Source organism: Lepidochelys kempii, chromosome 10, assembly GCF_965140285.1.
Source record: "Lepidochelys kempii isolate rLepKem1 chromosome 10, rLepKem1.hap1, whole genome shotgun sequence".
Taxonomy (NCBI): domain Eukaryota; kingdom Metazoa; phylum Chordata; order Testudines; family Cheloniidae; genus Lepidochelys; species Lepidochelys kempii.
In genome coordinates this window covers 15,742,587-15,755,551 of record NC_136389.1, presented here as the reverse complement: position 1 = coordinate 15,755,551, position 12,965 = coordinate 15,742,587, and the positions used below count along the sequence as shown (strand labels likewise).

The window sequence follows — 12,965 nt, the reverse complement described above, 5'->3', positions numbered from 1 at the left end:
TAGCAACTTGTACTGTAGACATAATTTTGATGTCCAGATTATTTAAAGTAATGTGTTTTAAACAGGGATGGCAGCTGCTTATTTTTTTACTTATTTAGTAAGTTCTCCATTGCCACATCATTTGTCATGCAGTATTAGATGAAAATAACATGTTAGTAATCTCTTTCATAACCTGTATGTTCATGAGACCATGCATGAATGCCTAGGAAGGAGTACTGTACAAAGAGATCTGGGGGTCATAGTGGATCACAAGCTAAATATGAGTGAACAGTATAACACTGTTGCAAAAAAAGCAAACATTCTGGGATGTATTAGCCAGAGTATTGTAAGCAAGATACGAGAAGTAATTCTTCTGCTGTACTCTGTGCTGGTTAGGCCTGTACTGGAGTATTATGTTCAGTTCTGGGCGCAGTATTTCAGGCAAGATGTGGACAAATTGGAGGAAGTTCAGAGAAGAGCAACAAAAACGATTAAAGGTCTAGAAAACCTGACCTATGAGAGATGATTGAAAAAATTTGAGTTTGTTTAGTCTGGGGAAGAGAAGACTGAGAGGGGACATAACAGTTTTCCAGTACATAAAAGGTTGTTACAAGGAGGGAGAAAAATTGTTCTCGTTAATCTCTGAAGATAGGACAAGAAGCAATGGGCTAAAACTGCAGCAAGGAAGGTGGTTTAGGTTGGACATTAGGAAAACTTTCTAACTCTCAGGGTGGGTTAAGCATGGAATAAATTGCCAAGGGAGGTTGTGGAATCTCCATCTTTGGGAGATTTTTTAAGAGCAGGTTAGTCAAACACGTGTTAGGGATAGTCTAGATAATACTTAGTCCTGCCATGAGTGCTGCGGACTAGACTAGATGACCTCTCGAGGTCCTACGATTTTATGTGCTACTTTCCTTAACTTGTGCATTCATATAACCAGTTAAGATCTTTGAGTAAACTAATTCTAGTGACCTTTCAGCAGAAGTATGAATATAAGTCTATGCTGCATTCCTGGCTGTGTTCCAAATGAGTCATTATGTAGGAGTATCTTACCTTCTGCAGGACTGGAGCAGTGTGCACACCCAGCATTGTTCTAGGATATGCCTATAAAAGACTATCGTAACATAGTTATGTCAGCATATCTATGTTGGCATAGCCCCATATTGTAGATGCAGTCTCCACTGACAGAAGGGGTTTTTTCTGTCAGTGTATGAATACCACTTCCCTGGAAATTAACTGTTGATGGATGCCCAATGAAGCGAGCTGTAGCTCACGAAAGGTTATGCTCAAATAAATTGGTTAGTCTCTAAGGTGCCACAAGTCCTCCTTTTCTTTTTCGAATACAGACTAACACGGCTGCTACTCTGAAACCTTTTAATACTAAGTCATTAGTGTTGTTTGCCCAAACCCGTATGAATCACTAAAATGTTTTGAGTTGATAAGGTATTGTTTGGCTTGGTATTGTTTTTTATGTATCTTTGTATTATCACTTGCCTGTTGACAGTGTTAGCTGATGCTGAGACCTTTGCTTTGCTTTGCATAAATCTCTAATCAAGAGTTTATAGAGATCATTTGCACTGACTTTCATTTTTTGGAAACAAACCAGGTTGATATATATGAAGTTTAGAGGACTGCAAGTACCAGTGTTTTGAAAGATGAAACTTGATCAGGCACAGTCTTTAAAGATCAGCAGCTGAGAAGGGCTTAGTTTTGTTTACTGTCTCTTTTCCTGGAAGATGTGTTTGTGATTAGTCCTAAAATGATAAATACCAGACAAGTATTTGGATTTAATAACAATTGTAGTGCAGCTTAGTGTTGAAGTTGCAACTTCATATCTTTATAAACAAGATAAATGTATTTTTGTGCTAGAAATGAAACTTTAAATGGTCACCTTAAAATGTAGGTGATATTGGCTCAGTGGATTATAGAACTATGGTTGGGTTAGTATTATATACTGCTGTGAAGGACAGTTTCCCTTTTACACCAGCTCTTCATCCAATCTGCATTCCCCCTTCCCAGCAGGCTCCTTGCCCACCCTTCCATGTCCCATCCCATCTCCCTTCCTCTGCAGCTCCTAGTCTGTCTTAGGAGGCTCCTTGTCTCAGTATACTCCCTGGTCTATTTTTTTGTTCCCTCCGTATTGAAATCAGGCTGGTTTGTCCTCCATGCTGACTGGGGTCCAGCAGGGGAGAGTCATTGAGAGCAAAAGAGAAGCAGTGCCCATCCCAGAGTGGCCGTTATAGGGAAAGACCCCTGCTTGGTTCTAGAGTCTTGCAACCCAACCCAAATCGGATTGCAAGTGTTGGGTCCAGGTTGGGTCAGGTGAGAAAACAACTGGACCCAATCTGGTCGGTGTGATGGTGGTGCATGTCCTGCTGGCTGCTGACATCTTGCTATGTTGTGTGCACTGCAGAGTGAGTGTGCCGAGGAGTCTCAGCACCTCTTTCTCTGCAGTACATGCAGCGCAGCAGGGGTGGTAGATGGGAGGAACAGGGCACGCAGCCACCATTGGGACAACCGCATGGGCAGGAGGTGACAATAGCACTGACTTAGGTTCATGGGGAAGAATTGAGTCATGTGGGCTTGGGTCTGGGCTGGGCTTAAAAATTAGTCCCCAGCAGAGCTCTAGTTTGCTCCTGTAGCATGCTCAGTCATTATGCAATAGTGCATGTGCAGTCTGGTCAATGCTAGAAGCTGAGAGAGGCTCCAATATGCTCAGCGTAAATGGAATCTTATAGAAGTATAGGGCTGGAAGGGACCTGGAGAGGTCATCTAGTCCACACACCTCCATGTTAAGGCAAGACTGAGTATACTTAAGACCGTCTGTGGCAGGAGTTTGTCTAATCTCTTTTTAAATTCTTGGTACTTAACTTTGCATATAGTTAAAAAATTTTTCCTAATCTCTTCCCTAAATCTCCCTTGCTGCAATTTAAGCCATTTACTTCTTATCCTACCTTGAGTGAACATAAAGAACAACGGATCACAGTCCTTAACACATCTGATGACTATTATCTGGTTCTCCCTGCAGTCCTCTTTTTTTCCAAGATAAAACCTACTCAGTTTTTTAACCTTTCCTCATAGATCATGTTTTCTATAGTTGGCTGTTGTGCCTTATATATTGTCACTTTGAGAATCTGCCGGCTCTCCTGAACTCCTTTTTCCCTCAGATTTTGTTCCCATGGAACCCTACCTAACAGTCCTCGGAATTTGTTAGTTTGGTTTTTTGAAGTGCTTTGGAGATTTTAGCTGCTAAAATCAAAGAAGTCTCTACTTATCACATGTGAATTGCAATTTTTCAAAGGCTTGTAACTTGACCAAATTTTTAGGCACTTTTTCACATGGGTGGCAAAGTCACATACCTGACACACAAGCTACTGCCAAATTTCAAGTCACTGCTCCGAAGCATATGGTACAGAGCTGTTTTTAAAAAAGGTCCCCAGAATTTAAGATGGACAAACATACTTCTACCTTAGCCTCCTTCTTGGGAACACGTGAACCATTTTGGCTGAAATTATTTGGAAAACTTCAGTGTGAGGCAGACACCTGGGCATCTAAAATTTCAGCTCAAGTGGTTAGTCTGGCAAAGTTATAAATAACTGCAACGGGATCTTGTAATGGGAAGAATTAGGCAGGCTTAGTAGGTGGTGCTGCCAGCCCCACCTGAAATGAATTACTCTGTGCTTTTTACCTGTTTGTTGAATTGAATCTTATTGTGGTATACCAAAGACTCTATAGCACTGCAAAGCCTGGTGCTGATAACTCTCTGAATCCAAACATAAGAGCTATAGTGGCATTTTGGAGAGATTTAGACTTTCACCTTTATTACTGGATACAATTACTGTATTCTTGCTTCTGGACACTTCTGATAAACTGGTTAATTTTGTTTGAATGTTTAGGAACACACATTAATTATTGTAAACTCTTTTCTCAATTGCAAAATGACTCTCTTTCTAGCAGAGTTTATGGCAAGGACTCTACCATTTTTATATGATTTCCTTTGTTACATCTGATCCAAACTCATAAATCAAACCAGATGGAGCCCTCCGATGGGCACATTCACCTGTGTATCATTTATTCACCATATCACTTAAGTTCCATCCACATGCTGCCCTCCTGTGATGCCTGAATTCTCACTAGGAATGTGGCAAATAAGGCATGCAATTGACATTGAAAGAACTGGCCAATTGGGGACCGCTTGTCTTTCCCCACTTCCAAGGTCAGCTCTGCTGGTTTGCAGAATATTGTCTTTAGATGGCTTCACACCAATCTCTTTGTGGTAGCACAAGGCCATCAAGCCATATTTTTCATTTTAAGTATTATTGCTGTTCATTGTATACATATGAAAAAGTGATCTAGAGTGTTAACTACTGAATGACTTGAAATGAAATACCCTTAAAAGAAAAGTACCATATGCCTTAGATGCCTTCTGTAAGAATACCTGTAGAGACTTGAAACTTGATGAGGAGACTCTATATTAAGAACAAACTTATGTTTAAATACTAATAATAACCTTGTTCACTGATGAGGACCAAGTAATATGTCTTGTTGCTTCTTCATTAAGTATCTGGGTGCAAGCAGTGTACTAGATAGTTGATAAGAATTTCCATCTATTTTTGTTTACAGGGTGACCTAAAAACCTATCTCTGCAATGAGCAGGAGCATATTAATGGAGATTCACAAATAATGCTGCTACAGAGAATGGCGTGTGAGATCGCTGCTGGACTTGCCATAATGCATAAACATAATTTTGTGCATAGGTATGCTTTCCAAATAAATAAGAATGTTTGTTTTGTTATGCTGCACTTTAAAACTCATGCAGACTTTTCTTTGTGTCATGATTGAAATAAAAGCAATATGTATCAAAGTAAGAAATTTTAAGATATGATTCTGAATCAGTTAGATGATATTTTTCTTCATTAAGAAGGGTTATTTGTATTCATGGAGTTGGTAACTAAATTATAGTATTTAAATCCTATACCTGGAGCAGGATGATGTGGCTCCTCCCCCCATCCACCTCTGCCACATGTGTCACAAGTGGCGGAGGAGCCGGAGCCGAGCAGAGCCCGGGATCGGGGCAGGACCTGTGGCCAGTAAGGGACCCACTGCCCTGGGCGGCTTAGAGCTGGGTGGGCACCCCTGGTCCACCCCCCTCCCCGCGGCTGACCCGCCCCCCAGCCGCTCTGTCGGTTACTGTCTCCTCTGTGATGGTGGGGCCGGGTCTGAGATCGGGCTGGGGGCCCACGGGCAGGATGTACAGCCCCAAGCATCTCACTCCAAACGTTAAAGCTATAGCATTACGGATTCTTTTAACATTACCAGTATCAGTGGCTTCTGGTGAGCGCAGTTTCTCAAAACTGAAATTACTAAAAAATTATTTGAGGTCCACCATGTCTCAAAATAGTTTCGGGACTTGCATTAATTTCAATTTAAAGTACCATTGCAAAAAATATAGATTTCACTGAATTATTAAAAGACTATGCAAGTATAAAAACCAGAAAAATTCAGTTCATATAATTTTTTTTAATTTATGAGAAACTGGGCGCATTGGAAGACACTAACGTTTTTCATTACAGTGTATAGTTGAACCCAAATTGTTTGTAATTGTGATTTTGTTAAAATGAGTACACTAGTAGGAAATTGTTTTATTTCACTAACTACAAATTCTCTGTTTTCATTTTTTTAAATTTTAAACAGTCAACCCCCCCCCCCCCTCAAAATATTGCAAAGTGCAAACGTGTAAAAGCCCCGCTTCCCCCCCAAAAGTGGGGAGGGCGGCCAAAAAATGTTTTGCTTGGGGCGGCAAAAAACCTAGAGCCGGCCCTGAACGCAAGCAGCCAGCAAAGGGGTGAAGTAGACATCTCTGCTGCCATGTGGAAGAGCTAGTTGTGCTCAAAAGAATTGAGTTTGAGTTTGGTTGAGCTCGGGTGCATTGCTGTGTTGTATGAAGGAAATATGAGCATAATGGTTGTGTTCTCAGATGATCTGTGTGTCCACTTTAAGGGTCAACAACTGCTTAAGTTGACTGTCCTGAGCAAGAATTTCAGAATCATTTTGTCTTAATGAATTCCCCCAAGACTTAGCATCTATATAAATAGTGTTGTCAATGAAGCTTATTAAATCTCATGATTCGAGACACTGCATACTGTCAAATTTTTGTCAAACTTTCTTACTGAAATCTTAACCCTAAAAATGACAGTTTATATAGTACAGTAGAAAATATATATGTCCCAAAACAGCATGGCCCAACTAGAGAATAAATGGAAGTAACTGCAAGGTAACTGCTTTCATATCATTTCAAAAATAGCTATCACTTTTTAAAAATCTCCAATTAAGTGCAAGACTTAGCTATAAAGCTGTATACTTTGTTATGAAAGCTCTTATAACTTGGAGCTTTAACTTGAACGCAACCATTAATCAGTTTCATTACTAAAATGGAGTAAACTGGTTAAGATTGCATTACAAGGAGAAAGGTTTGCATTAGATCCAATTATTTTTGCCATTTTTTGTTTGTAGGGTGAGGAGCTGAGGTTAATTGGTTTTGAGCCAAATTCAGCTTCAGTTTAAGCACGTGCAATTCTGCTTAATTTATAACAGACTTCTATAACATTTTCTTCGAATTACATTTTTACTTAGTTACCAGAGTTGAATAGCTAGAGTTTCAAAAGATTATATGAAGTAATCTGAAAGTAATCTATTCTGATTTTTTTTATATCTTGGAAAAAGGAATAAAGAATTTTTCCTTTCCTTGCTGGCTGAACTGCACCTAGTGCAGGGAATAGTGTTTGAAAGTGGAACAGTGGAGATGTCAAACTGAAAAAACCCTCATCCATGTTTGATGATACTAAATGCAAGGGAACATCTTAAGAAACTAGATTAACTGAGGAGAGACTTGCTCCTGTGTGTGGTGTTCATACATTCTGAAATAGCAAATGTGGCAGTCTTTGAGTCCTGTCTACGATTCTGTAGCTGTAGTTCTAACATAACATGCCATTCCCGACCTTCATTGGCCAGAAGCCTGGGACTTTGTTCCTTAAATTGAAGATTTCCCATGCAACATGTTGCTTAAATGCCACTGGACCAATTCAACCCTGAATTTGAAGTGCTTCCATTGGTGTATTTGCAGTATTATAAATAGCATATGTAGCTCAAACATGCATCTTAAAATAAAGACAAACCGAGAGAATAGAAACCACTTTTTCTCTCGTTGAGTAAAGTAAACCTAAATGTAAAGATGGCCGTGAATGTAAATCTGTTACTCTGTTTATCTGATTTTTTCTACATGCTGAGAAAAGTAGGGGATATTGAATTACACAACTCAAATAAATGGGCGGGTGTCACAACTGTTACAGGAATAGGATGAATATGCATTTTAAGTTAGGGGTCATTTGATATTTGATTTTTCCCCCCTAGTCTGTACCTGTGTGTCAGAATTAGTGAGGCATAGATAATTTGTAAGTTCATTCATACTACCAACGATATTACATAGTTGCATGCCAACTGCTGACTTGGTTTATGGAAGTACACAGTCTGTAAAATGTCAGGTTTGACTTAAGTACTTTCCCATTCCTATCTTATGACCTACAGGAAGTCTGTCAGTTTTATATTATACATTGTACCTGGCATGTGTGTGTCTGTTTTTGCTTACATTGAAATACATTGTCTAATGAAACATTTGAAATAATGGGATTTCTTTTCATTTTAACCCTTTTTGTTTCTATTGCTCTTTGATCTCCTCGGGTTAGAGGTCATCTTTTTTACTTTAAGTGTTAAACACATTGTGAGTGCGCCTGGAAATAATAATAAAATACTTAAAGTAAATAATAGATGACAATTTTTAAAATAATTTAAACTTTGTATTTAATTTACAGGCCCATACTGATTATCTTTATTTAAACTGCTTCGTATACACATGTTCATTAGTTTTACCAATACAGAATGTTACTCTTATCACCCAGGCAGATATATCAATTTATGAACAGACTTTCTTTTTCCCAGCTATCTGTATATCTACCATCTCTTGGCTTCAGAACAGAGCACTAGATACCAAATCTACTTGAAAGTGTTAACTATGGTGTAATCTTTTGCCAATGGAAAGAAAACTGTAAACAAGCTGGTTGTCTGAAAGGCAGCCCTGTGTTAGCTATTGCTTTGATGTGAAGATATGGAATGGGAATTACCTTGCTGTTGACGTTTTTGGATATGAGGAGACTATTAAACTGGTTGAACAGGAATTACTGAGGGCCAACTGGAGTGACTTCAGGAGGGAGACTAAGGAAGGGAATATTAAATATGAAAGGGGGTGTGGTTTAATTTGTGCTCAGTGTCTCCTCCTTTTACTAATTGGAATTTTGAGCATATAAAAATACATCTAATTCATTTTTGTTAACATTTGTAGAGAACCTCTTTATTAATGGCAGTAGGTCTGTGGATAAGACTATGACAAGACGTTTGGTTTAGGTGGAGTGATGTAACATTTGAATTGGTGCTCTTGAAGATAGGCTAATAGTTCGGGCAGAGTTCAGGCATGTGCTGGGCAAGTTCCCCACAAAGCTTAACCAGTACATCTCAGTCCTGACCTGAAATTCCCTTGCTATTCCTGTCCTGTGTTCTTTTTAATTAGACTGCCAATGTGCAAAATATGTGGTGATTCTATATGTGTAAATGTTCACTAAAGACAGAACTGAAATCACCAAATTTATTTTTGTTTGTGATCTAAGAAAGTACTATGCCTTGTTCTCCAGAGGTGGCGTATGTCTTGAGGATGCCTTTTGCACATGCATGAGTATGTTATGTTTCTGGGTGTTTGAGAGAGCAAAAGACCCTAAAAGTACCAAAACAAAATCCTTGCTCCTCTTTCCCAAAAAAGATGTGGCATGCTTCTTGAGCTCTAACCACAGACTGTGATTACTAAGTGTTAAAAACAGAACACAAGGCATCCATTTCTCAGATAAGGTAATCAGGTGCCAAAGGCATGTATATATTCGGATACTTTAACCGAGTTTTTGGTCCAGTCTCTTCAGCATCCCAAGTAGTGCTTAAACTGTGGATTTTCATGACTGGGATGGGGGGAGAGCACACAATGAATTTTTAGTGTTTGCATGTTAATAATACTTCATTTTAGTTTGGTAGTAGCAGTGGTAGATCCACAAAGTATAATGTTCCCAAAACCTTTCCGGGAGGTGTTACTGATCCTCAGCTTGAGCTGACTCACAGTATTCTTTGCTTGCAAGAACTTAAAAAAATTAAGGGCCACGATTGCTTCAGTTTAGAGGATATGGGGAAATAACTTGGCACCAGAATATTTTGAAGATGTGTAATATGCAGCAAAATACCAGATTTTTTTGGTTGGTTCCAAGGCTGGAATACTTCTAATAATAGGAATTTCCATTTATTCTGATGTTTGCTCCCAGGGTTTGCACTGTAGTCCTGGTAGTTGTGAGAAGAATATGCATATGTTCATGGATTTTGTTTGGATAACTTTGGTCAAGGTTATCGCAGTTGCTTCAAGGTCATAAGAACCTTGACCAATTTGATTCTTCACTATTAAGTGAAGAAAAACACTATGTTTAGTGCTCTCCCAATTTCTTACCATCTTCTGGATCCAGTTCAGTAACCAGCTGGGATAGTAATAGAAACATAGGAAAAGATGACTAGGATCAGAGGTAGTGACAATGCACTGCCAGTCATAAGTAGTGTAAGGCTTAGGTCAGGATGTATCCTGTGAAGGCCTAGTAACTTAGGTTAAACCAAACACCTGCCCTGTATTTAATAAATAGCATCCTGTCCTAGTAGGACTAATGTAGAAACTAAGTGGAAGGTGGGCATTGTGCTTAGACTTCTTGTCTGAACAAGCAAAGACAGAAATCAAGAACTTAAATGATGTTAAGCTGGCCATCACCACCATCTCTTATCTATTCAAATCTCCACCTTGCACAATCTCAACAAGACAGCCAGTTGACTGAGACAAATGGTCCTCCCAGATGAATGGTAATTCAGCTGATAGGTCTTTTAACAGATTTGCATCATCTGGAGATCTGTCACTTGACCTGTTCTTAACCTAGGTACAAGATGGTCCAGAGTGTGTTTTGGTGGTGTGTTTTTTTTTTTTTTGTTTGTTTTTTTTTGCATTAGTTACTGCAAGCCATTGATGTTAACAGTAGTTTATCTAGTAAGGTATTCAGTCTGAGATATTTTTCCTTTTCCCAGCTGCACTTATTCTGTTGGTTCCCAAAAAGATCCATAGTATCAGTGGGATTCTCGTTTTCAGACTGTAGCCCTAGTTATGAAGTATTCTTGCAACATAACTGCATGTCTCAGTGCAAAAGAAAGACCTTAGTCCAACTTTCCTAGTTTTCTTACATAATCTTTCTGGTGGGAAAAGTTATGATGACCATTTCAAAGGTATGATGTATGAAGTAGGGCCAGGAATAAAATGGTGGTATTCCAAATTATTTATTGAATGAAATACTCTGTTGCCACTCCAAGACTTCCTACTAGCTCTGGATAAAGGACTAGCTGTTGAAGATTTTTCTATAGTGATCAGTAGCAATGCTAATAGGACTAATTTTCTCTGGGTTGCCTTTTGCCATTGGAGCCGTAGTGGCTGGACTGCTGTGTGGAGATGAAATATGCTCATTGGGATTCTGGAGCTTTTAATATATGATGCATGGCCTCAAGATGCTTGCAAAATACTCAAACCAATTTTATAATAAAGCAAACGCTATAAAACGCAGTGAGAGGAGAATGTCAGAAGCTAATCAGACTGTATTTAACAGAGTTTGGTTCTTCCAGCTAGGTTCCTTCACTTCTAAATACTTCCTCTGTCGCAGCTTCTGTCAGACTGAGGCTGTGTCTAACTATATGCTAGGAGTGTTGTTTCCCCAGCTTGTTTTCACATACTCACTCTAGTGCTCGTCAAGCTAGCACAAGTATAAATAGCCTGGGTGGTGGCAGCAGAGTCACAGCTGAATCATGACACACAAACATATTTGAAAGTGGTAGGTATGTACTTGACATAGCTCAGCCAGGCTTCTGCTGCCGCTTCCTGTGCTACTGGGACAATGCTACTATTTATACTTGAGTTAGCTGGCTGAGAGCTAGCACAAGTTTGTGTACACAAGTACACCCCTAGCTCACGGTATAGAGGTAGCCTGAGAGTCCTCTGGTAACAGTTCCATATCTTGGAAGTGTTTCCCACCATGCACCAGTTTTAAAGGGGTGTACTCTTTCTCAGATAGTGCAAAAACACTAAAAAAGGAGAAAATATAAGAGTAGAATTATGTTGGCAAGTGCCTTGATAGGCAAAGACAATAGAGAATTAGAATTTTGGGTTACTGCAGTTGGAGAAAACCTTACAGGGATATTGCCCAATGCCACAATCCTTATACTGCAACAGTGCAACTAGTTAGCTTGAGACAGATAATATAATGCATTATATTATAAAGACTTGGAAATGTAGGGCTGGAAGGGAGCTCAAGACCTCATATATCCCATCCCCCCTGCACTATGGCTAACCTGTTCTTAAAGATGCCCATGGGCAGGGATTCCACAGTCTCCCTTGGCAACCTATTGCAGTATTTAACTAAGATATTAGGGAAAACTTCCTAATTATAAGCAAACTTAAATCTCCCTTTTTGCAGTTTGAGCAGATCATTTCTTGTCCTACCTTCAATAGCCGTGGAAAACAATTATTCACGATCCTTAACATATTTAAAGACTGTTGTCAGATGCCTCCTCAGTCTTCTTTCCTCAAGACTAAGCATGCCTCGTTTAACTTTTGTGCATAGGTCAGGTTTTCTAAACCTTGTATCGTTTTTGTTGCTCTCTTCTGCACCCTCTAATTTGTGCGTATCTTTCCTGAAGTGTGGTGCCCAGAATTGAACACACTACTCCAGCTGAGTAAAGGGAATAATTATGTCCCATGTCTTACATATGACACTCGGGTTAAAACACCCCAGAATATTAGTTTTTTCACAACTGCATCTTCTTAGCTCATATTCAATTTATGATCCACTATAACCCCCAGATTCTTTTCAGCAATGCTACTGTCTAGTTAGTTATTCCCCATTTTGTATTTTATGCATTTGATCTTTGCCTTCCTAAGTGTAGTACTTTGCACTTGTCTTTACTGAATTTCATATTATTGATTTCAGACTAATTTTCCAATTTGTCATGGTGTTTTGAATTCTAATCCTGCTCTCCAAAGAGCTTGTGACTTTTCCCAGTTTAGTGTCATCCACAAATATTATCCATTATCTAAGTCATTAATGAAAACATTGAATAATGACAGACCCCTGCGGGACCCCACTAGAAATGTCTTCCCAGTTTGACAGTGAACTGTTAACTGTTCAATATGGTCTTTCAACCACTGGTACACTCACCTTGTAGACCATCACCAACCAATTTCATCTAGACCATATTTCACTAGTTTGCTTATAAGAATCTCCTGCAGGACTGACAAAAGTCTTACTAAAATCAAGATATATCACCTCACAGCTTCCACTCTCCATTAACCCAGTAACCCTGTCAAAGAAGGAAATAGGTTGGTTTGGCATGATTTATTCTTTACAAATCCATGCTGGCTATTCCTTATAACCCTATTATACCCTATGTGCATACAAATTGATTGTTTAATGGTATGTTCCAGTATCTTTCCAGGTATCAAAATTAGGCTGACTGGACTCTAATTCCTTCAGTCCTCCTTCTTCCCCTTTTTAAAGATAGGCAAACATAGTACCTTTCTCCAGTATGCTGGGACCTTCACCTATCCTCCATGAGTTCTTGCTAGCAGTTCTGAGATTGCTTCCGCTAGTGCATTCACTATCCTAGGATGACTTTCATCATGCCCTGCTGACTTGAATACATATAACTTATCTATACTTAACCTGTTCTTTCTCAGTTCTAGCTTGTGTTCATTGCTGCTTGTTGTTACCAGTGTGTTGAGTATCTGTTCGGAAGATTGAAGCAAAGGCATGCATCTCATCCCA

The 12,965-nt window shown here is 39.2% G+C and overlaps 1 protein-coding gene across 3 annotated transcripts in view; it reads left to right on the top strand.

Moving 5' to 3' along the window:
• The window catches only part of LMTK2 (lemur tyrosine kinase 2), an 89,453-nt gene that overhangs the window by 51,315 nt on the left and 25,173 nt on the right, over nt 1–12,965 (top strand). For all 3 annotated transcript variants that reach the window (XR_012161123.2, XM_073362133.2, XM_073362134.1), the window contains one exon: nt 4,603–4,736. Coding sequence is in view for 2 of the 3 variants with exons in the window: in XM_073362133.2 (XP_073218234.1) it covers nt 4,603–4,736 (134 nt within the window). In the remaining variant the exon portion in view is untranslated. The remainder of the gene's footprint in view (nt 1–4,602; nt 4,737–12,965) is intronic.